The sequence below is a fragment of the Histomonas meleagridis genome (assembly GCF_020186115.1).
Source record: "Histomonas meleagridis strain 2922-C6/04-10x chromosome Unknown contig_44, whole genome shotgun sequence".
NCBI lineage: Eukaryota > Parabasalia > Tritrichomonadida > Dientamoebidae > Histomonas > Histomonas meleagridis.
In genome coordinates, this window is record NW_027150887.1 from 900,788 (window position 1) to 926,101 (window position 25,314).

A 25,314-nucleotide genomic window follows, 5' to 3' on the forward strand; every position below is an offset into this window, starting at 1 on the left:
AAGTTTGAACAATAAATTAAACAACAATAATGTCGTAAACTGATAACATGTCAATAGAAGAAATACAATCAATTTTTTCACAAATTATTTTTACTATACATTAAATTTTTAATTTCTAGTTAATAAACTTAGTTGATCTTTTTTATTATTTTCGTAAATATTATTATTGATATATGGAATAATTCATGATGAAGATATCAGTAAACTTCAGAGAATTCGTGGTTTGCTCCTATGATAATATCATATCTCTAATATTACTTATTGTAGTGCTTCTGGATTTTCGTGTTTTTTGAAGAGAACATATTTACAACGATATCGCAGAAAGATGAGATCATTTTGCAATTTTTCAGATGATTTTATGACAATCGAAACAAGGCATCTACAATTGAAAATTGAATGGAGGACATATTTTGACGGTTCGTTTACAACACTGTGTCAAACGGTCGCCCAAAACTTTCAATTTTTGGAGAAGTGTACTTTCGTGGCAAAACAATAAATTTGGTTCAAAAAGTGATTTTCCTTTCAAAATCCGAACAAATTCCACATGACGATGACGCTTTTTCTGGTAAACGATATTCATTGAAATCTTCGCCAACAGCGTCGATTGTGAGTTCATCATCCTATCCCAAGCAAGATTGTTATTCATCGAATATTTGTCCTCTACTGAATCAAAGTATGTCACCTAAGTTCTATCTTTAGTCTAAAATTTGCAAAGAATCAATTTATCAAATCAAATAAAAAATACTTCCAGTTAAAAATAATCAAATAATCCTAATATGTAACTCTGCAATAAAAGTGAAACAACACGAAAAAAATTATACATTATATATTTTTTATATCAATCGATCAAGTCAATATTTTTGTTTCATAATTAACAAACAGCAAATTTCTTTTGTTAATCTGTTTTGACTTTATTATTATTATCGTTATCGTTCTTTTCATTCTTTTCCTCTTTTTCTTCCTTTTCTTGCGGATTCTTCTCCAACAGCCCGTACTCGTTTGGCCTCGTTGGGTCCACTGGATATATGCAGCACTGTATTACCCAAACAACGAACACAACGTCATCTCTAAAGCATGCGATCTTGTACATAAGAGGCATCTTAGAGACAAATGTGTACAGATCGTCAATGAATGTCGATATGAACTTATAAACAAGCGCCGATTTGCTCATTCCGGCAACTGTTTTGAGTTTATAGTTGACATAGAGCTGCGGTAACATCATTAAAAACCCAAACGAATAGACTGCGCCTGAGGCACAATGTATTATATATGTACGAAAACTTCTAAACTTTCCATGTCGTAATTGATATATTGAATATCCAATGACTAATGGTGTAAGAAGAATGTAAAGAATACGCATACCAGCTGAATCAGCTTCATTGGTTTCGCCGCGATATTCTCTTCGGACTTTGAAAAATGGAAAACGTCGTGATAATTTTGCAAGACGGAAAATCTTCCATACTTGCATAATGAGATTAGCAAAGTCAATGGCTTTGATGTAAAGCGGTATTCTGTTGCTCTCGAGGAGGTTAAGGAAGAGAATAAGTTGACCAATAAATTGAATAACAATGGTCGATAAAGATACTCCTCTAAGAGATTCCTTACGTTGCCAAAACTCAAGGTCTCGCTCAAAAGCAAGAACTTGGAATATAAATTTGAGAAATGAGGCAATTCCAGTTGTCCATAAAAGAGCTGGATTTGTTTCAATAAAGATACGTTTCATTTCATCAAACTGATCTTTGATAAATTCATTCATTGACTCAATAAAGGTTACATATTCTTTGATATACCAAACAAATCTCCCTCTAAGGTTAAGTTGAACGTTAATTGGAAAGTCGGAGGACGTTAAATTTAAACGTCTTCTTTCTGTTGGGATATCAAAAAATGTGTCTGGTTTGAAGGCTGGTGAAAAGGTATGTCTTGCACGATTAAAACGTACGTGTGGTGCAATCATCGGCATCATCGCTTGTGTGTTATAATCTTCAGTTTCAACAACAAGATCAAAACGAGAAGTTCTAAAAATGAATGGAACTGGCTTTGGAATTGGAGTGGGTGTGGATGACTCAAGGAGTTTGTGACGCGTGTCTGGTTTTGGAATGTACCAATGAATTACTTTTGAATTGGTACGGAGCTGGATACATTTTTGTGGTTCACAATTGTTTTGTTTTGCTGTAAAAATAAGATATACATCAGACGTGTTTTGCGAAATATCTTCAGTTATAGGGATCCGAAATGTCTGATTTAAAAAATATTTCTTTTTTCGGTAAAAGACTTCTTTTTGAGACCAAATTGGATCACCTATTGAACGTACAGTTCCTGTTTTATTTTTATCAATTCCAATATAAAGAGCCATTGATAAAGACTCATTGAATTTGAGAATGTTTTTACAGTCATATCTTTTATCACGCATTAGCCACGTCAACTCAGGTCCTATTACAAATGAAAACAAAATGGTTCCAAAGAAAAATAAAAAGATATTCCGACTTCTGAAGATCCTGAAGATCATCATCTTGCAAGATGACCGTTTATAAATGGACATGAGAACATTCTATCTCCATTATCATGCATTCTTATGTCTTTATTTAGCTTTATCCTTTGACGAAGTGGTGTTGAAAGATTGATTTGTACTTTTGATGTTTTTTTCATTATAATTAGAAATTAGAAAATTCGGTAAAATTGTCCAACTAGAAGAGAGTTAAAGCTCGAAAACATGTCTGAGGAAGAACTTGAATTGAATTATGTATGAAAAAAGAAATTTTTTTGAAATTGCAATTATCAAAAAAAGTAAAAAGTCTGGAAAACTCGCTTAGAAGCTTTAAATGGGTTTGTTGAAGAAGAAAATTAAGTTCTCAAGATGTTGTTGTTTATTTAGCAGTTTGCAGCCATTAATTTAGCAACGCACTTGGAAACTCCGGCAGCAGCGTTAGCTGGGACTTGACCATCAACGCACTTGGCAGCAACGAGAACGGTCTTAGCCTTTTGGAGAACAAGAGCTTCCTTTCCGAGTTGAGCGAGGATTGAATCATCGACAGCACGAACAACGATGTACTTCTTGCCATTGTATGTGATTCCCTTTGATTGAGCAGAAGCGATGTTGTTGAGGCAAGCAGCATAGTTTTGCATTTCGGCTTGTTTGGCTTCCCACTTGCCTTCTTTGCCACAGAGAGCACCTTGGAGGGAGATGATGGCGCAGCCAGCTGCGATATCCTTGACATCAGCAAGATAAGCGTTCCAACCAGACATGATTAAATGTGAAGTGAAAAGCGACTGGTTTTGCCTACTCAAATTTCAAATAATTATATTGTCTCTTTTTCTGTCCATTTTGGAGTTATTTTACTTTTTCAATGTGGATGTTAGGTGACCACTCATAGCAACCGAATGTCATTTCACCTTTCAACTGATCAACAAATCATAAAAATCAAATGCTATACAGTTAATTTTATGAACTGTAAAAGAAAAAAGCTTTCTACAATCGAAGGAAAAAGCAAATTCATTTATAAATGGTTTTTTCCAGAAAACAAAATTTCATATTTATTTATTTTAAGTAAACTAGTACTTTCAGCCTGAGGTAATCAAGTTTATGATCGGAAAAAAAGCGTTTTTATGTGCAACGCTAGCAAATTTTTTTTTCTCCAATGTAATATTATTAATTATTTCAAATTTCAGATATTTTTCATATTTTGGTTATTGTTTCCCTCAAAGTGTTTACGTTACTCTTCAAAATCATGTAACAATTAATGAAATTAAAATTCTAATTAATTCAAGGATAATCCATCAAACAATCATCCATATTTTGAAGTAATGGTTTAACGAGCATTTCTTATGGTACGAAAAGTTTTCTAAACATTTAAATTAGACATTAAAATTTGTATATTTTCTCGATAGCATGTTCTGGTTTGACCAAAAGCCTTTAATCTTCTGTTATATTAATGATATATATGGATTATGATAGATAACTCAAAGAAGTGTTCTCAATGATTTCCAATAATATTATTTTGAGGAAATTAATAAAATGAATAATAAATAAAACAAATATAGACCTTATTCTTTGATATCTATTCCTTCTTGTTCAAGAATTCTGTAAACTATTTCTGTGTGACCATATTTGTCTTCAGTGTCGATCTGCTTTTTATTAAGTGTGTTCGAAAATGGAACCACTTTTTAAACTTATTCAAGATGACTCAATAGTCAGCTATCTTAAAGAAGCTATTGAATACTCAGAAAATGTTGAGGATTTTATCCAAATCGCCAGTCCTTTCCTTATAGATATTGAAGAAATTGGTAGTTCAGAAGAAGCTCAAAGGTTCGCATCAAATTTATTCCAAACTCTCCGTACTGAACCAAAAGTCTCTACACATGAAGATAAACTCGAAACAAAAATTTTTATTCTTTCTGATAACATTTCAACAAAAACTCCCGCTTCAGCACATCAAGAAAAAGAAGTTCCTATATCAAATACATTTACGAAGAAATGTAAGAAAGAAAAAAAGCAAAAGAAACTCAAACGTTATCCAGTTGCTTTATTTGAAGAATCAGTCAATCAATATTATTTTTCATTTATTCAAGAAATGCCTCATCTATTCGACAAGCCAAGTTTTGTTTTTTCTCCATATTCTTTTAGTCACACCCTTCAACTTGTTGCCATGCTTGCTCCACAAGACATCCGCGAAGAAACATTTCTTTATCTCAAGTACATCGGCAAACATCCATCGACTCAACTCAATGATGAAATCTTTACCTCCGCTGATTCCCTCTGGTACAATTCTACCATAAATTTTCCCGAAAGATTTATCGACATTATTGAAGAGTATGGTTCAATTCACCCATTTACTATTCCAGGATCTATGGATGAGATCAATGGATACATTAAAGAGAAGACGCATGGATCAATTCCTGCAATTCTTCATGATGAACTTGATCCAGACACATCATTACTTGCAATTAATGCTTCTTATTTCGAAGGCGAATGGGAAAAACCATTCGAAAGTATGAACAAAACTGTAGTGTTCCATGGTAAAACTCGAGATTCAACGCCGCCAATGATGAGAATAAACTCAACTTCGGGAATTCAAGCTTCAAGTGATGAAAAATCTGTTTTTATTCCATTTAAAAATGGTTATGCTATGTTTGTTTGTATGACTGATTTTCCTTTGTTTAATTCACGTTCGTTTTGTGTAGCTGTTGATAGTTTGCATTCGGGTAAAGTAAGACTGGAAATGCCAAAATTTTCGGTCAATTCTTTTTACAAATTTGATAATGAGTTGAATAATTTGAGAATTAAAAATGAGATTTGTTTGCCTGGAAATTCATATTTAAACGAAGTTTTGCAATGCGCGAAAATTGATGTGAATGAAAAAGGTGCAGTGGCTGCAGCTGGAACTGTGTGTATCGCATTCCCAAAAGCAAAACAAAAAATTTATAATGTGGTCGTCGATAAGCCTTTTCATTTCTTTATTATTCATGAAGATTCAAAAATGATTTTGTTCGCTGGTCAAGTAAATGATTTATAAACATTTTTATTCATATCATTTTATTTAATTTGACATAAATTCGGCAAGTTTAACTATATAATTTTTATTTATTAAAAGAATAGATTTTATAAAGCGGTGATTTCATTGTTTGGTTTATCTCAAAATCATTTCGGAAATATTTCAAGAAGTGATCATAAATCTTCTTCTTATGTAATTTTGTAATTCTGAATAGATTAACATTTTCATTTAGGTTTTGTAAATAAAGTTATCTTATAAAAGATTCACGTACTATATACAATTCCAAAAAATTGTGATTTTACTTTTTTGTTTTCCACTTTACAAATGTATTTAATTTTTTGTATTTTTTATTAAATTTTAAAAAGGAAAAATGATTTTTATGTTTATTATTTACAAGATATTTGAAAAAAATTAGCTAATTCTTCACTTTTATTTTTTTAGGCATTAATCCATAAAATGTATATAACACATAATGATCACTGTTCACGTTAGGTGTTTATTTTAGAAATTATCATCAAATATATATAAAAACCTCATGAAATAAAAAACAAATAAAAATAAAATAATTAAAAATAATTTTAAATTTTCAATACAATATAATCACAGAAGATATTAATAGCTTTAAAATTATATCAAATATATTTTCATAAATTCTTTTTTTTTTTTTTTTTGTTTTATATAGAAGCATACCCACAATTAAAATTCAGAAGAAATATTTCATTTTAACTTTCTTGAATCCTCAAAATGAAGAATGCACAACTTATTTATTTTAAGTCAAATCCTTTCAGCTATTTATATAAGAAAAATAAAATTATTTAAAGAACTTTATCTAAAAATAAAAATTCTATATAATATACAATAAATTATTTATTACTACTATTATATTAAAAATAGTAAATCTTCCCTTATGTCATTACTTTTATTAAATTTAAAACAAAAGGATTACCGTTGGTCAAAAAAATCAATTTGACCAAAAGGATGAAAATCATTGGTCATATTATACTGAGGTTCAGAAAGACCCGTACTCATACCAGGCACAGAAACATTTTGCACTGGCTGAGTCTGTTGGTTTTGTTGAAAATAATTACTTGCTTTCATAAAGCTCAACAATGTTTCCAAATCGGATTGGAGTATTTCATTGGAATGAGCTTGGTTTCTGTTTTGAATAGCCATTTCTTGTGCCAACCTTCTTTCTCTAGCTTTTTCATATTTATAATCAGGACATTTCTGCTTGAAATCTGCCTGCAGAGCTTTAGCTTTTTCTTTGTAAGGCCTCCGCTCTGATTCATCAAGGGCTTTCCAATTATCTCCCAACATTCTAGAAATTTGAACATTTGGAAGATCTGGGTGTAAACCCCGAAGTTCAGTTCTCTTTTCCAAGCAGTACAAAATATATCCATTTGGTGGACGTTTTTGTTTCTTTTGTTCTCCAAGAACTAGAGAAAGTTCGTCCTTGTATTCCATTCTTCTGTAGGATGACTTTATTGGCAGAAAATATTTCCACAGAAAATAGGGCTGACATGATTTTAGAGGTTTTTCATTCCTATTGAATTTTTTTTTCGGTTTGATTCTGGCGCCAATAGAATGTTGTAACGGTTTCATAGAAAAGCGCTTGCTCAAAAAGCAAACGATAAATGTAGAGTACCGGGAAAACCCCTTTAAGGGTCCCTCTATGAAAAACTGGAGTAAATTTCACAAAAAGTAATAAAAGCATATGACGATCGTCATAATACATATATTGTGAATATTTTCTATGAGTCTATTCAATTTCTTGTGAGAAAGAGATTGAATCTTGTGAGAAGAGAATAATAAGATCACAGATTCCAAAGCTTTCTGTTCATTTATCAGATGGGAAATCGATTTAATAAAACAATCTTATCATGATAAAGTTGCAACAAATAAGAAAAAATTGTAAAATCTGCTTTTTACTAAGCCTCCCAGGGGTCCCTGACCTGAGGGACCCATCTAGGTGCCCTGTTTTACTGTGGAACAAAAAAGATCATTTTATACAATTACAATTGAGTATTTTATTAAATGCATACAATCAATTAATTACCTTTATTCTAAAAAATCAAAAATATTGTGTTTTTAATAATTTTTGTTTTTATTTCGAAAAAAAAAAAAAAAAAATTGAACCAGGTACTTTTATTTGTAAAAAGCTTTGATTAAAATGGAAATTATACAAATAAGCTACAAAGGATTTTTCGCCAGTTTTGATGCTATATAGTTATTCGATTCAAAGGGGTTTTTCCAGCTACTCTAGTTGTGAAAACATGAGAATTGTTTGTAAGTTTTAATTTTAAGATATATTAGAGATGTCTTAATATAACAATAATTTTTATGTTTATCTTTCAAAACACTATGAAAATTTACTTATTTTTTCTAATGAGAATGAATCCAACATTTCTATCCGAAAAAGAAAAACATGTAAGGATAATCTAAAACAAAGCACAACATGATTCCTTCCAACGGTTCGATTGCATAAAAATTTCTTCTTTGCGAGCTTGACGATACCCATCGGATATTTACAAGCATTCAATTCGCGTGTCACTTTTTTATCAATTGAATCCAGAAGCTATTTTATTGCAATACAATGGATAAAACAAAAGAAGTAGAATTCACAATTCTTCCACTTGTTACACCAAGTTACGGTCGTGAGTCATCCATTGATATTGAAAAAATACGCGAATATGCAGCCTGTTCTTTTGATGAGTATCCACCAGAAGATCGTGCTCTTGCATGGCTTGCTCTTCTTCACGTTTATCCAAACGATCCCACGAAATGGGTGTCCACATATCAAAATATAAAGAAAACATATTGGGATTTTGTTTCACTTCATAATCTTTCTAATTGGCATACTCTTAACATTCCTGGTCAAATCAATTACGAATCACTTCCAGTTGAATCCAAGAGCCTAATGGGTATTATACATGGCGACATAGTTCGTACCGGCAAATCGATATTTTGTTTCAAACCTTCACCAATTCCACTGAAAGAAGGCGAAAAAGTATCCCCAGCTGATGATGCCATGTATCAATTTGCAGGTGATTCTCGACGTCTTGAGCGTATATTATATGTATTTTCATCACTTAATAAAGGCCTTGGTTATATGCAAGGTTACAACGAAATTCTTCCACCATTTTATTATGTCTTTAATTCCGCCATTAGTTTATTTAACAATGACATTGATTTAGTCGAAGCATTATCATTTGAATGTTTCCAAGTTCTTTTAACGCAAACTCGACTCAACGAATTCTACACCACAGCAGACAAGTCGTCTATCATCATGCACCGGCTTAGTGAATTCTCTGAGCTTGTCCAAAAAAATCTTCCTGAAGTTGCTCAGATCATAAAAGAGCTCGACATACATCCTGTGTTATATTGCTACCGATGGTTTAATCTTTTGTTCTCGCAAGAACATGACTTCTCTACATTACTACTGATTTGGGACGACTTATTTGCGCACTTTGACGAGTTAATGGACTTTGTGTATTACGTCGGATTGGGGCATTTAAAGGAGCTGCTTGTGCAGAACAAAATACAAAGGAAAAATTACCAAAAGACTTTGCAGAACCTGCAAAACATGGAGGGATTAAATATCAAAAATATTTTGGTGTACGCAAATAAAATGTGGGAGGCAAGCCATAAAATACCAACACTTGAAAGGTTTAGAAAACTTTTCTTTTAAGGTTATGTGAAAACCGCGAAATTAAATTATTAAAGTTAGTATGAAATATATTTTTGTTGCTTTCGGATTTCTTTTTATATCAGTGAAATCAATAAAGTTATTTCAGGATAAATAAAAAACAGAATGTTATACTTGTTTAGTTAGTGTTTTATTTAACTTTAATAATCGTTTTAATAATGAACTCTTTAGTTCACATATTTTGGAAACATAAAAATGTTTCACTGGGAATAAGAGTTTATATTTGAAGCACAAAAGAACATTTGTTTACAATAATGAATAATATTTGAATTAAATTTTATAAAATATATGGTATTTTGACAAAAAACTAAAGTGCGTTGGATTCAGGTTTTTGTAGGTTTTCAATATTTTTGATTGAAAATTATTTATCCATTCATTATTTTCAAAAAAATTATAGTGCCTTACAGTGTAGTATGTTGGCCAGATCTAAATTAAATGAACAAATTTCCATTACGTTTGTAATTGATTTATCTTTTCCAAACAAACGAAATTCATTAAAAATAAAATAATATAAAAGGCCGCAAAGATTCTGTGGCATACAGGTTAACCTTGATTTAATTTTTCATTATATATTATGTAATAATTTTAAATTTAAAATATTCATTGATACTACTATCATGTTCGGAAGGTTTTACGTGTTATTGTGCGATATTTTCTTTTCTATTTGCTTTGCTTCTGAAAATGCAACCGGAAGATGCCACCGGAAGATAACGTATTTTTGTTGTTTTGCACAACTTTTTCTGGCTGTTTTTTAAACGGCGGATAATTTTTTAGAAAAGATCACACATTTTTAGTCACTTTTAAATTTTGAATGATCTCTGGTCGTCACCCTGATCGTTCTTACGCCCAAAAAAGAAACCTTTTTTGAAAACTTTACGAAGTTTTTGAGAAAAGATCGTATCTCAATAATTCAATGAAAGGTTGTTCGGGCAGGGAAGCTTCATTATTTTCATGTCCGCGACTCAAAGACATTCTTCTGAGTATTCAGGCAAAGGTCGAGAACTCAGTTCATATTCAAAGTCATCAGATTCACGAGAAGTTACCGATTCAGAGAAGAAAAGGGCGAGGGCCCAAATTTATGGCTATCTTTTCCATAACTGGATGGCCATAGTTGCTGTGTTCCCATCATTCATTATGGGCGCAGTTCCAATTTTAATGTATTTTGTATTTGGTGATATGATTACAGCTCTTGCAATGTATTATGCAGCTGCAATTGATCCCCTCGATACAATTTCAACACAAGCAATTTACTTGGTTATTATTGCAATTGTCAGTGGCATTTGTAAGTTTGCAGATTCATTATTATGGATTCGTGTAGGTAACTACATTTCAACCCATCTTAAGAGAAATCTCTTTTCCAAGCTTATGCAAAGTGAAGTTTGCCTTTTCGATGTTAGATCAATTGGTAACATTTTAGCCTTACTTAACGAAGATTCACAAACAGTCGAACAAGCATTTGGTCAAACAAAAGGTATGCAAGTACAAAGTATTGCCCAATTCTTGATGGGTATCATTTTATCATTTGTTTATTCATGGAAACTTGCCTTAGTTGCACTTGCCACAGTTCCAGTTATTTTCATTTTCACAGCCATTCTTATTCCATGTATGATCAAACAATCCACGATTCGTTTTGGTCATGTTGCAAATTCAATGACAATTGCCGATGAAGTTCTTGGTTCAATGCGTACTGTCAAAGCAGCACGTCGTGAGCAAAAGGAATACGAACGATTTTCCGAGAAAGTTTATGCCGCACGTCATAATGAACGTATGATGGGTCTCATCATTGTTCTTCTTATTACACTTATTATGGTTACAGTTTGGGCCGCATGTATTGGTAACCTTTATTGGGGCGCACATCTTGTTGCCGATGGCGAAATGGAAGTTGGTAATCTTTTCTCTGTTTTCGGTTTCACAATGATGGGCTGCATGGGTATGATTCAACTCCAAGGCTCACTTCAAGGTGAACAAAAGGCCATTGTCTCCGGAGCACGTATTCTTAATCTTACCAACCGCGAACCAGAAATTCCATTTGAAGGAGGTGAACAAATCGAAGACTTCAAAGGAAGGATTGAGTTCATGAATGTTTCCTTCAAGTATCCGACACGTGATATATATGTATTACGTAATGTTTCATTTGTTATCAAGGCAAACCAAATGGGTGCATTAGTAGGACATTCAGGTTCAGGTAAATCAACATGTGTACAATTACTTGAACGATTTTATGATGTTGAAGAAGGAACAATTCTTCTTGATGGACATGATATTCGTTCATTAGATCCACGTTGGTTACATCGTAAGATTGGACTTGTACAACAAGAGCCAACACTTTTCCAATTGTCAGTCAAAGAAAACATCAAATATGGTGCGCCAGATGTCTCTGATGAAGAAGTATATGCCGCCGCAGAAGTTGCAAATGCTCTGAAATTCATTGAGAAACTTGATAATAAATTCGATCAAATGGTCGGTGAAAAAGGTGGCGCATTATCTGGTGGTCAAAGACAACGTATTGCCATTGCAAGAGCTGTTGTTAAGAACCCAGTCATTCTTATTACTGATGAAGCTACATCTGCACTCGATGCTGCTTCTGAAAAGAAAGTACAATATGCATTAGATAAGGTTATGGAAGGAAGAACATCTGTCATCGTCGCACATAGACTTAGTACCATTAGAAACGCCGATATCATTTACGTGTTCGATACTGGTGAAATTAAAGAGCAAGGTAAACATGACGAATTGGTGAAGAAGGGCGGATACTACTTTAACTTGGTAAGAAGACAATTAACAGAAGAAGACGTGAAGAAGGCAACTGAGGAACAAAAGAAGAGAGAAAAGGAATTGGAGAAAGAGGGTAAAGTTAAGGAAGAGCCAAAGAAGAAACAACAGCCAAAGAAGGACGAAAAGAAATCACCAAAGAAGAACCAAAAACAAGCTCCAAAGAAGAACCAAAAAAGTGAATCTTCTTCAGAATCATCTTCAGAGTCATCATCATCAGAAACTTCCTCAGAAGAAATCTCAGATTTAGAATCATCAACATCAGATTAAATAAAATAAATTGATTTTCTTTTAAATGTGATTTTACTTTATCAATAGTTAAATACGTGTAAATCTTTAAAATGGAACTGTGGAACTAATTAAAATAATACTTTGAAGTAGTTAAATTTCTTATTGATCATTTGATGATATTAATGCTAAAATGTTGATTTGCTTAATTTAATATTCGTTTGGATGATTTAATATTTTAAAATGATATTTGGAATTTATTTAAAATACTTATGGGAGCAACTATTTATTTAATTAAAAAGAATAACATTGAATTAGTTAAATTATTTGTTGAAATGGAAGGAATTGATGAAAACGTCAAAGATATTTGTATGCTTTATTTAATTTTTATTATATTAATTTATGTTTTAATGTGGTATTTGGAATTGATTCAAAATATTTAAAACAGCACTTATTTATGCAGCTTCAGGTGGCAATGATGAAATTGTGAGACTTAAACATTAAGAAATCAATGTCAATGCACAATGTAATAACAACTTGTATTTAGAGATTTTTAATATTATTTTGGGTTCAAAATTGAAATTTAAAAACAAAGTAATTTATTCGAAACAGCATTGATTAGAGCATCTATATATGGTTCCACTGAAATAGTGTAATTATTACTTACACGAAAGGAAGAAAAACATTTCATTATGCAAATGTAAATAGTTATAGTGAAATCATAAAATTACTTAAGGAGGACAAGGAAAATCTCAATGAATAAACTATTGATCTTGGAGATACATTACCAATAAATTCTTAATATAAATTTCATTTTGTTACATATAAAATTATAAAACCATTATTTATTTCAAAAACATAACGAATTTATATTATTTTAAGTGCAGACAGTACAAGTCTGTTTACATAAGTTAGATGTCTGTGTACCATAATTAATTTCTTCAAAAATGTTTCTTCGCCTCAAGCACAGACAATGCTCTTTGGTAATTGTACATATTATTTGATGTGGGGGACAAAATCAGTGAAATGCTGTTCAACTTCTTCAGCAATGTTGAAAATATGCTAAAGAATCCTATAAATTGAAGAACTTGTGGAGGTCTTTGAAGAACTATAAGTAAAACATTGTTGAATTTGAAGTCGTTTAGATGTGTTTAGTGAATTTTGTTGCTATTTGCTAGTATACATGAGTTGGATTTATCTCATTTTGTTAATGTTCTATAACAGATTTAATTTCGGAGGACAACCAATCATTGCCATCAAAACTTTTGGGGATATTTGAATTTATGATGCAATTTGAAGGATCAACATTAACAACTGATAAAGCATTTTATACTTGTGCAAAATTATATATATCTTATAAATATTTAACATAATAGATGTTAACAAAAAATTTGGAAAAACGATTAGATAATTCGTTTTTGACTTCTCATAAATCATTTTCATGAAAAATTGAGTATATACATCTAAAAATATGAAAAACATAATATATTTTATTTTGGATAACTTTAATTGATGGTCCACGCTTTCAGAATTCCTAATACAATAAATCCAACCCGACCAAAGAGAGAACATCATAACATAACAAATCAACACAAGAATAGAAATCATATATTTTAATGAAATGTTTGTAATCCTTTTCCCACAGATAAAATGCCAAATAAAACATAAATATGATAATCAATACACGAAAATTGAACTTAAACGAAAAACCTGTTTGGTCTTTTTAATGAACAAACGACAAAAATCGAATATCAATAAAAAAGAGATTCAACATTACCAAGTTTTGATATCGAAAATAAAAAGCACAAAATAATCACAATTGTATTATTAATAATTTCATTTTTTTTTTTTTATTATCAAAACTCCATCTAAACGAATGTTTTACTTTTAAAGATTTAATTAATCAAAAATCATTTCTAAATTAAAACAAATATTACATTTATTCATAATAAATATTTCACTTTTTCCTATTTCTTGGCTTCTGCGGCTTCAGATACCTTTCGTGTATTAATTTATTCTCTTCGAGATACTTCGGCGCATGGTCTGCCACCCACGATTGCCAATAGAACGGCGTTGATCTCCTTGCGGCGTTCAATTCTTCCACGCTAGCGCTCGGCCCTTTACTGTTATTCTCGTCGGACAGTTCGCATAGCGTCGCGTGGCCGGCGATTTCCGCCTCGATCGCTTCGAATGGATTTCGCGCAACCGCCGAAAGTAATTCTATGTATTCCATTTGGGTCAGTGCCTTCGCTAGAGACGTATTTAGCTCAGGATTAAGGAGAGGTTGGATCGGAGTTGCCAAATCGATCAGATCGGGTAATGTCAAAAACACATTATGCCTTGGATTCTGTTGGGAGAAGTTGAATGTGAGCCTGACGGGCTGAAGAGGAAGAAGGTTCTGGCGAACGAGGTTGGGAAGTTGGCCAAGTGAGATTTCATCAGCTTGAAATGCATTACGAAGACAATCATCGCAATGAATGATCCCATCATCAATGAGCGAATGAGATGCTATGTAATCACTAACAGTTAGAACGATTTTAGCAAAAGATTCTGCTGAAAATCCAACAACGGGTTTGAGTTCATCAGAAACCGAGTAATAGGTAAGTGGGAAACTGGGATAGAGTACACATGTATAAGTGAGTGGAAATGATGGAGAATTGATTATATATTCAAGGCCATCTATTTCTAAACATTCTGGACTTCTATTCCATTCAAAATGATCTAGACCCAAATCAATTGAAATCTTATCAAAGTATGATGAAAGAATATTTGAACATTTTTGATGAAACATCGTGATAAAAAAACGAAAAGAATTCCCAACAAATGGCTCAACCTTTGATGATACTAAAACTGAAAGCGGCTCTTTGTCTAATTTTTTTATGTTGTTAAAAGAATTCTTTTCTAAAGAAAAACGATCCTTAAGAAATTGAAGTAAAGATATATAATAACCTTGTTTTTGACATTCTTCACTAAGAGAGTGGACTTCACTTTTAGCTTTTTCATCATCAATACTACATGGTTTGGAGAGAAGAGCGAGTTTAGCTTCCATTTGTGAATTGAAAAGTTTTAAACGGCTTTTCGACCGTTTATTGTTACTCATCCACTAAAAAATGGAAACAGGAACAGACGTTTCATCAAATTTATCTTTTGAACAAAGTGTACTCGGTGATTATGATACCCTTTTTGATCGAGAAGTAATTATTAATTTTAATTCAAAAGAAAAGCGTATTATTAGATTAAAAATCTTAAAAAAGCAAGATGAAGAAGGTGCAACAGAAGAAATTTGCATTGAAATGATTGATGATAACAACATTTGTTTTTGCGTCGAATGTATTATTACACCTGATAAATTTAAAGAAATTAAAAAAGAAAATTCGTTACTCATTGATTTTGAACAGTTTCCAAAATCAGTAATCGAACTCCTTGAGCTAAGTGTCAAAAGCCCAAAAGAAGCCGAAATTATTTTTACATTTGATGAAAATACATTAGACGGAACTATCTCCTTCATACAAACATTAAGGCTTAGGAAAGTTGTGATTTTCAAGCTTAACTTTGTTAGGTCATCTGATGAATTCACCAAAGCTGAAGTTCAACACAGATTCAACAAAGCAAGAACAGAGTTGCAGAAAAAAACCAAAATACTTGAATCCAAGCTTGCAAAAATTGAAAGCATTAATCCTTCTTATGCGAAGCAAGTTTGGAAAATCATCGAAGCAATTGAATAATGTATTCATTTTGATATCCTTATCATATCTCAATTTCCTCTTTTGATAAACAATTTTAAAATATCATTTTTATCAACAAACGCATAACTTTTTTTTCCTGTGCACAGATATTTTTTGCTCACGAACCCCTTCTTTTCGATATAACGATAAATCTATTTCAGAATATTACGATAAAATAATCACTGAATTTTGTATTGATTCATTGAATATTCAATTTAACACACATTGATACAAAATATAATTTTCCGTAAGCCTTAAAAAGCATTTTAATTCATTAGCTCAACCATATTTTGAATTGGATTTGGCACGTTGAAGAAATAATTATTCAGAAAAATGTATTTATGAGGCTTAGAGATATGTGATTCTGAATTCTTGTTGTTTCTTAAGTTCGCTTGATTGCTTCATCATAACGAATGGGTTTTCTCCGCCCACGTAAGTGACTGCATGATCGTTTTGTACTGCTACAACGCGCTTATTCTTATATGTGAATCTTTGGTTATGTCGTCCGTGAACATAAAACACGTAAAATGGAGTGCCTTCAGGTGGGTCGAGGTCATCGGCATTAGCAACATCGAACACCCAACCTTCTCTTGACAATGCTCTGACAATTGTGATGTCATCGCCATCACCGAAAACAAACTTCTGAGCAATGTCGTCGCGGTTTGGTTGCGCAAGTTCGAACTTGTAACCAGCGGAGTTAAGGTAAAGTTCGTCAGTTAACCTTAAAGCAAGTTTCTTGCCATCGACGGTCATTGTGAGCATGAACGGCTTTCCGGAAATTGGGGCGTAGCAAAGGTCTTGCTTGAGGGCGGCAAGTTGTGTGTATAAGAGCTTGTCATCGACATTGCCATAAAGATCTTCTGGATCAAGATATACTGGAACACCGGCCTTTTCACATGCTTGAAGAGCAATTGCGGCATTCTTTTCGGTCTCTTCTGGGTTAAGTGAGTCGTAGTCAACACAGTCTGGTCTGAAGGAATGAACAAGTGCGCAGATGGAGATTGGATAATCTTCAAATGGAGCAGCGGCTGGATAGCCTGCAACTTGCTTCTTGCACCAGGCAATGAGTTGTTGAAGAACATTGTTGGCTGGCTTTGGCTTTGGTTGGGATTGTGGCTTTGGAGCTTCTTCACCTTCAAGATCAAGGTCAATACTGCGCTCAACAACAGGTGGTTCTTCATCATCATCAGAATCAGAACTTGTTGTACCTGCAACTTTTGAGATGTTGTATTTCATGATGAGAATCCAAACAAAACCAAGTGTAAGCTTGATGTCACCTTCGAAAATATCTCTACCTGAGATGTTAACAAGCTTGACACCTTCATCTTCGATGTGCTTTACAGCAAGGTTGCAATTTTCAAGCATTTGAATGTCTCTTGTTGGTTGGCGAGACCACTTTGCTTTAAGCTTCTCACCAGTGAGGAGTTCAACTAAGTTGACAAGGTTAACACCATCATGGAATTCTGTTGTGATGTCCTTGAAATTAATATTTCTCTCTTTAAGGATATTGGCAACCCAACGTGAGAACACTGTAACTTGACGTGTTTGGTATTGAAGATCAACCTTTGACAATGAGCTTCTTGGCATTGAATTAAGTGAGATGAAAATTTAAGCCATGTCAAACAGTTCGATTTGTTCTGAAAAAGTAAATGAGTGGTCGGGCACTTACCGATTATACATGATTCAAAATTTGGCGGTTGGAGAGCTGACTGTAGTGGTGAATTTGCCAACGCAATTCAATTTACTTTTTTTGGGAAAATTTCAAAGAGATCTTCGTTTGCTTTTTCAATAAATTGAATATATTTTAGTTCAAATTTATTTATGACACCAGCGTTCAAATAATTTTTCAAGGAATATCGACCACCCAAAAAATTACTGGTTCGAATATTGTTCGGACGAGAAATGATTTTTGCAATCTATTAAGCGTTAACCTATGATAGGATGTTTTTTATTCAGATTGTTGAATTAATTTGCAGATTTATTTCATTTAATTACAAATTGTTGAAAACATGCATATCAAATAAATGTTACTATGATTAAATGTGACATTTACAATTTAATTTTTCATTTGACAATGCAATAATTCAACATTAAAGTATGAAAATTTTGTAATTGATCTAAAAATAATTATTATTAATGTACAAAAACAATTTTGTTGAAACAATTTTTGTTTTCATTAATAAAGAATCATTTCTTTCTCTCCCAGTAAGTTTCACAAACATTTATGAATAAAAATGCGCACTTTTATATGTTTATTTATCTATTTGACCTAACAAACATTTATTACCTCAAAACAGCATAACTCCTCAAGTTAAGCATTATCAAAACAAGGAAGAAAGCAGCTAAAAACACCAGAAATGCACCTGATACCATGAAAACAAGCGGCAGAAACAGTACACTCTGTTGCAAAACTGATGACTCCGTAATGATTATATGTTTTTCGCCACCAAAACTTTCTGTCGGATAATTTGATTGAATTTGTATTTCATATTTTCCTTCTTTAAGTTCGCAATCTTTGCAAATTCCGTAATCCTTAACAACATTTGAGAAAGAAGATGTACGCATCCAAACGATGAAGTGTGGATCTGTTTGATTTCCTGGGAAAAGTTGGTTATCCTCAAGCCATTTTAAGCCAGTTACATATCCTTCTGAAAGAGGCTTGAAGAGGAGTTTTTCTGCTTGAAGAGTAATTATGTCTTCTTTGAAAAATGTTGAATCATTTGTGAATACAAAAGTGTCATTAAAGACAGAGAGTGCATACATACCACATGGAAGAATGAAATCCGATTCATTGGTGCTTCCATTTATTGAACGATATGGCGCACATGATTCCATATCTTGGTATGATACATAATCGCCTGCGAGTTGTGAACTAACCTTAGAATAACTAAAGCGCCTGTGATTTTGATGGAATTTAGTAAGCTTGTATTGTAAATGTAAATCTCCTTTCATGTCTGAATCAATGTTTATTGGAACAGTACATATTAATTTTGTAACTGGACATATATCATCGTAGCGTACATCGACATAATGTATTTTTTTGTGTTCAAGATAATATATTATCCCAATTATGAATAAAATAACTCCAAGAACAAAAAACAAAATTACAGCACGTTTTGGTGTAAGGATTGGTCGCCATGATGGTAGTGTTTGTTCTTCAAATTTCTGACGGAATGTTTGAGGTTGGTTTGCTTCTTCCTCTTGGATCATTCCGCTTGGCCGACCAGAATTCTTTTTAAAATAAAATCCCAAGAAAAAATTGAATTGTTTACTTCATAAACCAACAATTTTTGAATGGGATCAAGACAGAAGTTTAAAGAAAAATCTTCGAAGACAAATATCATTCATGATTTTATCAATAGCCTGCCATTTGGAGCTCTAACAAATTTGAAACTATGTTTTGATTCAATTTTATGCTTATTTGAACGTATTTCTCATCCAAAAGCAAAAACATTTCACCTCAATTAAGTTTAAAAACATTTCTAAAGAAACAAATTTAAATTTTTTACTACATGAAACGAAACATTTCTTACGCTGTAATTGTTGATGAATTAATTATATTTGTTATTAACGTCATTGTTGCGCTCAGCAACTTATTTTGCTTTGATTGTTGTGGCATTGCTCTTTCATATTTATCGATTGAAGCCTTTATTGCGAGCGCCAATTTTGCGGGCGGCAACTTCAATGACTTTTGCGATCCACCGTCTTCCAACAATCTCTTTAATATATCGTTAATAATTTTCAAGAAGCTATTAATTGTATTTGTGCATATCTCTGTTGAGTCTTGTACGTACGCAGATATTACAATCACTTCGCTAATTGCTCTAATGTATGACGCAGGATCAATACTATCACTTGTCAAAACGGATGAAATGTTATGTGAAAATCGCTTATCGAATTCATTATCGAGCCAATTATATATTATATCTTTCATTGGGAATCCGTCGACGAACTTTGCAGTTTGTGTTGCGAGGATGAAACAATTTGACCATTGTTGTAAGTATAAACAAACGTCCAAATACGTACGGAATAAAAACATTGATAAAAATGAGTCATGTTTCTTAAGTGTATCGAACATTGTTTGAAATGAATTTTCTTCATCATTTGCAGCCGTTGATAATATCGCAACATAATCAGTGATTTCTTGCGTGATCTTTTGCCCATTATTTAAATTGGATCGAAGTCTTGTACGTGCATTATGATCTATTTTGGATAATACTTTAAATGATTCTTTTGGATCATCAAAAATTGTTGGATATAATAAGAAATATCCGACATCTAAAAACTTGTCCAATTTTTTGTTACGAATTAATAAATGTAAATAAGTATTACCAACTTCTAATGCATCTTCAAATGATGACGAAGCTAATACCATTACTATGTTTAAGACATCTTCGCGTGAAAATGCATCTAACGCAGCTAATATATTACGCTTTTGTGATCGTAATATTGTTGCATCATTCTTTTGGATTCCGCTTAATACTTTAGCAAATAATGTAAATCGTTTAACATCGGATAATTGTGATGATTCAGGCGCTTGTATTAATGAATTAGGTACAGCGGATGATAAAAAATATGAAAAAAAAGAGATAACTTCTTCAATCGGAGTGTCACTAAAGCCATGTGATAAATCAAAGTTTTTGTTGGTGGTTAACTCTAATAATGGAAATGATGACGTAACATCATCTTTACGCTCTAACACTCCATGGACATCTTGTATTATGGCCGTAAATAATTGTTGGTTTTGTCTGAAATATAAAAGTTTTTCACATTCTCGACCAAATGATGAATCTAATCGATGTGGAATAACTGGTTCAAAGAATTTCTCCTTTAATTTACAAACACCTGTCGACCCATCAACACATGAAAAGTAAAATGAATCAATTCGATTACACCCGGAAACTAATGTCATAACAGGTGAATTAGATGGATTAATGGTTTGAAGACAATGATGTGGTGGACATTGATTGTTAATGTTCCAGATACGGATGGTAGAATCAATACTTGATGAAAATAAAAAGTCACAACGATGATTGGAAAATTGTAATGAAGTGATTTCATTCGTGTGACCGTTAAGCTCAAGAAACGGTTTTTCGCATGCACCCCGAAGGTCCCAAAGCTTGATGACAAAGTCATCGGATGAGGTAGCTAATAAGGGCTGAATGATAGAAGAAAACTTGATGTTCGAAATGGGATGAATAAATGATGATTGAAAAGTTTTGATGGTTTTCTTTGCACGAAGATCTTGTAAAAGAATATTACCACCATATGAGCCTAAAGCCATAACATCTTTATATATAGGAGATGAATCAATACAAAGAAGTTGAAAACCATCACCACTACCATTGGCTTTAAGTTTATGGGTTGAGATATCCCAATTAAACCATTGTGAATCAGAAATTGATTGAAACGTTGTCGGATTACGATAATTAAAGGACATTTGACGAGCACCAGATGTAATAGGTCCTGACATTGGTAAAACGGGATATTTATCATCAAGTTTATGCTCATAAAAATGAATAAATTTGGCTTTAAATTGCTCTTTGTGTGCTGCATAATAGTTTTTAACAATCTTTTCTGCTTTTTCAAAGTCTTTCTCTTTGAGTTTTGATCTTTCAATAACTGAATGTGCTCCATATGGCCATGAAGGAATTTGCACATCACAACTATAAAATGTTGCTAAAGGCTCACCAAGATCTATGGGTGGTTTTTGTTCTGTGTATGTCATTTGCATAAAATCATTAAGATTTTGACCACGAGCAACATCAGCACAATTAACTTCATATTGTACAACACCTTTAGAGTTTGAATGAAAAATCAAATTATTAAAATGTAAAATGCTTGTTGCTTCTTCAGATAGACGTGAAGTAGATTTTGGTGATAGTGGTAAATCAGTAGTGCCAAGATCTTGGAATGTTGCTCCTAGTGAGTAAAGAGAGCAATGACCTGAATTATCAACGAAAAATGATAAAGGAAAAGAATAGTCAACTGCAATTTTTACATGTGTTTTAAAATTGTCTATTTTAAGTATTTCGATTTGTTCATCATCACATTTACTAAAATAATGTTTTGATTTCTTTCTCCATGTTGAATCTGGATTCATAAATTAATTGTCACTTTTTAATTACAAAAACAAAAAATGTGACAAATCAGAATTAAGCATATATCCAAAACATCCACAGCTTTTTTTGAAACTTTGGCGAGTTTTCTTCATTTGGTAATTCAAAAAAAGCGAGACTCACATATTATTGAATTATCATAAAAATTTTTTTTCACAAATTAAAAGATTAGATTGTGGCTTTACTGGAATTGAGTTGCTTTAAAATTGTTTTGAACTCATTTGCTTCTCATCTCGAAAATTTTGTTGTTTTTTTATTTTCATTTCACGCAACCATTTATATCCATTCAATTTTGAATGATGTCAGCCACTTAACAGATCCAAGAAACAATGCTTTCTTCCTCAGTTAGAAACCTTCACAAGCCACTTCTCTTCGTTGACGAGAACACCCGTGTTGTTGTTCAAGGTATTGGAAACCAAGGACAATTCCACTCACGTTTAATGCGCGAATATGGTACAAAAGTTGTTGCTGGTGTTCACCCAAAGAAGGCAGGTCAAATCATTGCCGGAATGCCCGTCTTTGCCTCCGTTAAGGATGCTGTTCAAAAGACAGATGCTAATGCATCACTTATCTTTGTTCCAGCTTCTGGTGCTGCTGCCGCTATGATCGAAGCCGCTAATGCTGGTGTTGGCCTTGTTGTTTGTATCACTGAACACATTCCACAACATGATATGATCAAAGTTAAGAAAGTTCTCAAAGAAAAGGGAGTTGAACTCATTGGTCCAAATTGTCCAGGTATTATCCAACCACGCACTCATTGCAAGATGGGTATCATTCCAACTAATATTCATACACCAGGTAAAATTGGTATTGTTTCTCGTTCTGGTACACTTACATATGAAGCTTCATATGCTACAACATTAGCTGGTCTTGGCCAATCCACAGTTGTTGGTATTGGTGGAGATCCATTTGCAGGACAACTTCACGTTGATGTTGTTAAGAGGTTTGCTGAAGACCCACACACTGAAGGCATCATCCTTATTGGTGAAATTGGAGGTCAATCCGAAGAAGATGCTGCCGAATGGATTCACAAGAATCAACTCACAAAGGAGAAACCAGTTGTCAGCTTCATCGCAGGCGCCACAGCACCACCTGGCAAACGTATGGGTCACGCAGGAGCCATCATTTCCGGTGGAAAGGGTACCGCTGAAGGTAAGTACGAAGCACTCCAAGCTGCTGGCGTACGCATCTCAAGACACCCAGGAAACTTAGGTAAGTTTATCTTCGAGGAAATGAAGAAGATGGGCCGCATCTAAACACTTTACCTCATCTCTATTTTTTGTTTTGTAACTATTCAAAATCTGATAATTAATTTTATCATTTTGAACAGAAAAAGAAATTTGTGTTTTCTTGACACAATAAACAAAAAATAAAAACATTTTTAAACTCACTTGCTATAAAATTAACCATGCAACTAGATATTATTGTTTGATTCCTCAGTTTACTTTTGTTTGATGAGCTCCTTTGGTATCTTTTTTAGTAAAACAAATCTCTTTTCACAATAAACGATTAACAAAAAATAAAATTTATTATCACATTTTAACATACTAAAGACTAAAATTAAAGTTGGTAGAAAATAACGAGGTGCCGTTGAACCATACTAAAAACGATTTACATTAGAACAAACTATATTTTATTGTTTATTTATCTTATTTACATTTGCTCAATGAATTTCTCTTCCTTGAAATCATCTGCAAAAGGATCTTCTTCAATATTTGAAATAGATATTCCTGTTGTGAATGTGTTTGTAGTTTGGTTATTATCATTTTGTTGTTCTGAAATTTCATTTTCATTGATTTCTTCTTTTTTATTTTTAATTCGAATCAATAATATAATTAGTAATGAAATTATAATAATAATAATAATAATAATAACACAAACGATTATGATGATAATTGTTGTTTTATTATCATTTGTTTGAATTTCGTTATTATGAATAAATGTAAAGAAGTTCGAATAATAAATATAATAAGTTGAATAAATAATAACTGTGTAATCATAATATATAAATTCTGTTTCAATGTAAACATTCGATGAATTAATTGTAACTAGAGAAAGCGATTTTGTTTGTATTTCATAATATGTAAATGAATGCGTGAATGATAATGTTATCGTTAATAGATATGAGAAAGATTTCGTTAAATCATTTTGAAAAGATTCAGTAAATGTATTTGATTTTGAATATGTATTACTACATCTGAATGTCTTTGACTTGAAATATGTGTTTGACTGAGAATATGTGTTACTTCGACTGAATGTATGTGATGCTGATAATGAATGTGTTGGAAGTGGTTCGCATGTTCCTTCTGCGTTTTCTTTGGCAACATCTAAATTTCCAAATTTACTTCCTACATATGTTGAATATGTGATAACACTTGTAAAAACATTAGAAAATGCATTTTCGCTAATTTCTGGTTCTGAATCTCCATAATAATAAATGCATTGAAGATTATAACAATTCCCAAATGCTGAACCACCAATTTCTCTTATTCCATATCCAAGTGTTAATATCGTTAAATTAGAACATAATGCAAACGCTGAATTTCCAATTATTGTAACTGAATTTGGAATTGTAATGTTTTTGATTGATGAACACAATGAAAATGATGAACCTCCAATTGTTGTAACATTTTCTCCAAATATAATCGTTTCTAATTTAGAACATAACGAAAACACTGAACCTCCAATAGATGATACTGAATTACCAAAATTAACTGAATTAACTAAAGGCCATTCTGTAAATGAACCACTTGGAATTGAATAAATTCCTTCACTGATATTTATAAATTTAGTGATGTTTTTATATTGATCAATTTCATTAAAATCATTTGAATTTGTTATTGTTAATGTTAAATTATCATTACAAAATAATTGAAAAGAATTTATGAAAAATACAACAAAAATTAAAACATTTTTATGTTTTTCCTTTTCGTTTGTTTTCAATTCATAGTTGGTCAATAAAAATTTCTGTATAAACAGCGGTTTTTTCTGAAAAAAATTGATATAAACCACCACAATCATGATTGAAAAAATAGCGGTTAAACGAACATAAGCATTGAATTTAAATGGTCGGCCTGTTTTATCGTTTAGCATCAATGCAAAAGAAAGAAATTCGTACTGGTTTAAAGATATATCTCCATAATGCATATCCAAAAGTTGTGTTGACATGTTGTTTTCAATAAGCATACTCGTTATAAAGAATTCCTTTTGTGTAATTGAGAAATATGATGCTTGGAATTTTGTCATAAAAGAATTGAAGTATTTCTGACGTACAC

The 25,314-nt window shown here is 32.3% G+C and overlaps 11 protein-coding genes across 11 annotated transcripts; 4 read left to right on the plus strand and 7 right to left on the minus strand.

The window, feature by feature from the left end:
- Positions 1-895: 895 nt before the first annotated feature.
- On the minus strand, positions 896-2,410 carry GO595_006566 (CLPTM1-like membrane protein cnrB; the record flags this gene model as incomplete). The annotated part of the gene is made up of 1 exon (XM_067919933.1): positions 896-2,410. The coding sequence occupies one exon, from the start codon at positions 2,408-2,410 to the stop codon at positions 896-898; it is 1,515 nt and encodes a 504-aa protein (XP_067773444.1).
- Positions 2,411-2,868: 458 nt separating this feature from the next.
- GO595_006567 (Profilin A) lies at positions 2,869-3,243 on the minus strand (the record flags this gene model as incomplete). The annotated part of the gene is made up of 1 exon (XM_067919934.1): positions 2,869-3,243. One exon carries the CDS (start codon positions 3,241-3,243, stop codon positions 2,869-2,871), a length of 375 nt encoding a protein of 124 aa, XP_067773445.1.
- A 905-nt stretch (positions 3,244-4,148) lies between these two features.
- Positions 4,149-5,510, plus strand: GO595_006568 (serpin family protein; the record flags this gene model as incomplete). The annotated part of the gene is made up of 1 exon (XM_067919935.1): positions 4,149-5,510. One exon carries the CDS (start codon positions 4,149-4,151, stop codon positions 5,508-5,510), a length of 1,362 nt encoding a protein of 453 aa, XP_067773446.1.
- Positions 5,511-6,431: 921 nt separating this feature from the next.
- GO595_006569 (HMG box family protein) lies at positions 6,432-6,953 on the minus strand (the record flags this gene model as incomplete). The annotated part of the gene is made up of 1 exon (XM_067919936.1): positions 6,432-6,953. One exon carries the CDS (start codon positions 6,951-6,953, stop codon positions 6,432-6,434), a length of 522 nt encoding a protein of 173 aa, XP_067773447.1.
- Positions 6,954-8,082: 1,129 nt separating this feature from the next.
- GO595_006570 (ABC transporter family protein) lies at positions 8,083-12,237 on the plus strand (the record flags this gene model as incomplete). Its single annotated transcript, XM_067919937.1, has 2 exons — positions 8,083-8,985; positions 10,129-12,237. 2 exons carry the CDS (start codon positions 8,083-8,085, stop codon positions 12,235-12,237), a joined length of 3,012 nt encoding a protein of 1,003 aa, XP_067773448.1.
- A 1,915-nt stretch (positions 12,238-14,152) lies between these two features.
- On the minus strand, positions 14,153-15,244 carry GO595_006571 (SWI/SNF and RSC complex subunit Ssr3; the record flags this gene model as incomplete). Its single annotated transcript, XM_067919938.1, has 1 exon — positions 14,153-15,244. One exon carries the CDS (start codon positions 15,242-15,244, stop codon positions 14,153-14,155), a length of 1,092 nt encoding a protein of 363 aa, XP_067773449.1.
- Positions 15,245-15,305: 61 nt separating this feature from the next.
- Positions 15,306-15,920, plus strand: GO595_006572 (alpha--mannosyl-glycoprotein beta-2-n; the record flags this gene model as incomplete). Its single annotated transcript, XM_067919939.1, has 1 exon — positions 15,306-15,920. One exon carries the CDS (start codon positions 15,306-15,308, stop codon positions 15,918-15,920), a length of 615 nt encoding a protein of 204 aa, XP_067773450.1.
- Positions 15,921-16,268: 348 nt separating this feature from the next.
- Positions 16,269-17,507, minus strand: GO595_006573 (C2 domain containing protein; the record flags this gene model as incomplete). The annotated part of the gene is made up of 1 exon (XM_067919941.1): positions 16,269-17,507. The coding sequence occupies one exon, from the start codon at positions 17,505-17,507 to the stop codon at positions 16,269-16,271; it is 1,239 nt and encodes a 412-aa protein (XP_067773451.1).
- A 696-nt stretch (positions 17,508-18,203) lies between these two features.
- GO595_006574 (cell cycle control protein) lies at positions 18,204-19,130 on the minus strand (the record flags this gene model as incomplete). The annotated part of the gene is made up of 1 exon (XM_067919942.1): positions 18,204-19,130. The coding sequence occupies one exon, from the start codon at positions 19,128-19,130 to the stop codon at positions 18,204-18,206; it is 927 nt and encodes a 308-aa protein (XP_067773452.1).
- A 319-nt stretch (positions 19,131-19,449) lies between these two features.
- GO595_006575 (WD-40 repeat-containing protein) lies at positions 19,450-22,023 on the minus strand (the record flags this gene model as incomplete). The annotated part of the gene is made up of 1 exon (XM_067919943.1): positions 19,450-22,023. One exon carries the CDS (start codon positions 22,021-22,023, stop codon positions 19,450-19,452), a length of 2,574 nt encoding a protein of 857 aa, XP_067773453.1.
- Positions 22,024-22,368: 345 nt separating this feature from the next.
- On the plus strand, positions 22,369-23,295 carry GO595_006576 (Succinyl-CoA Synthetase subunit; the record flags this gene model as incomplete). The annotated part of the gene is made up of 1 exon (XM_067919944.1): positions 22,369-23,295. One exon carries the CDS (start codon positions 22,369-22,371, stop codon positions 23,293-23,295), a length of 927 nt encoding a protein of 308 aa, XP_067773454.1.
- Positions 23,296-25,314: the final 2,019 nt, after the last annotated feature.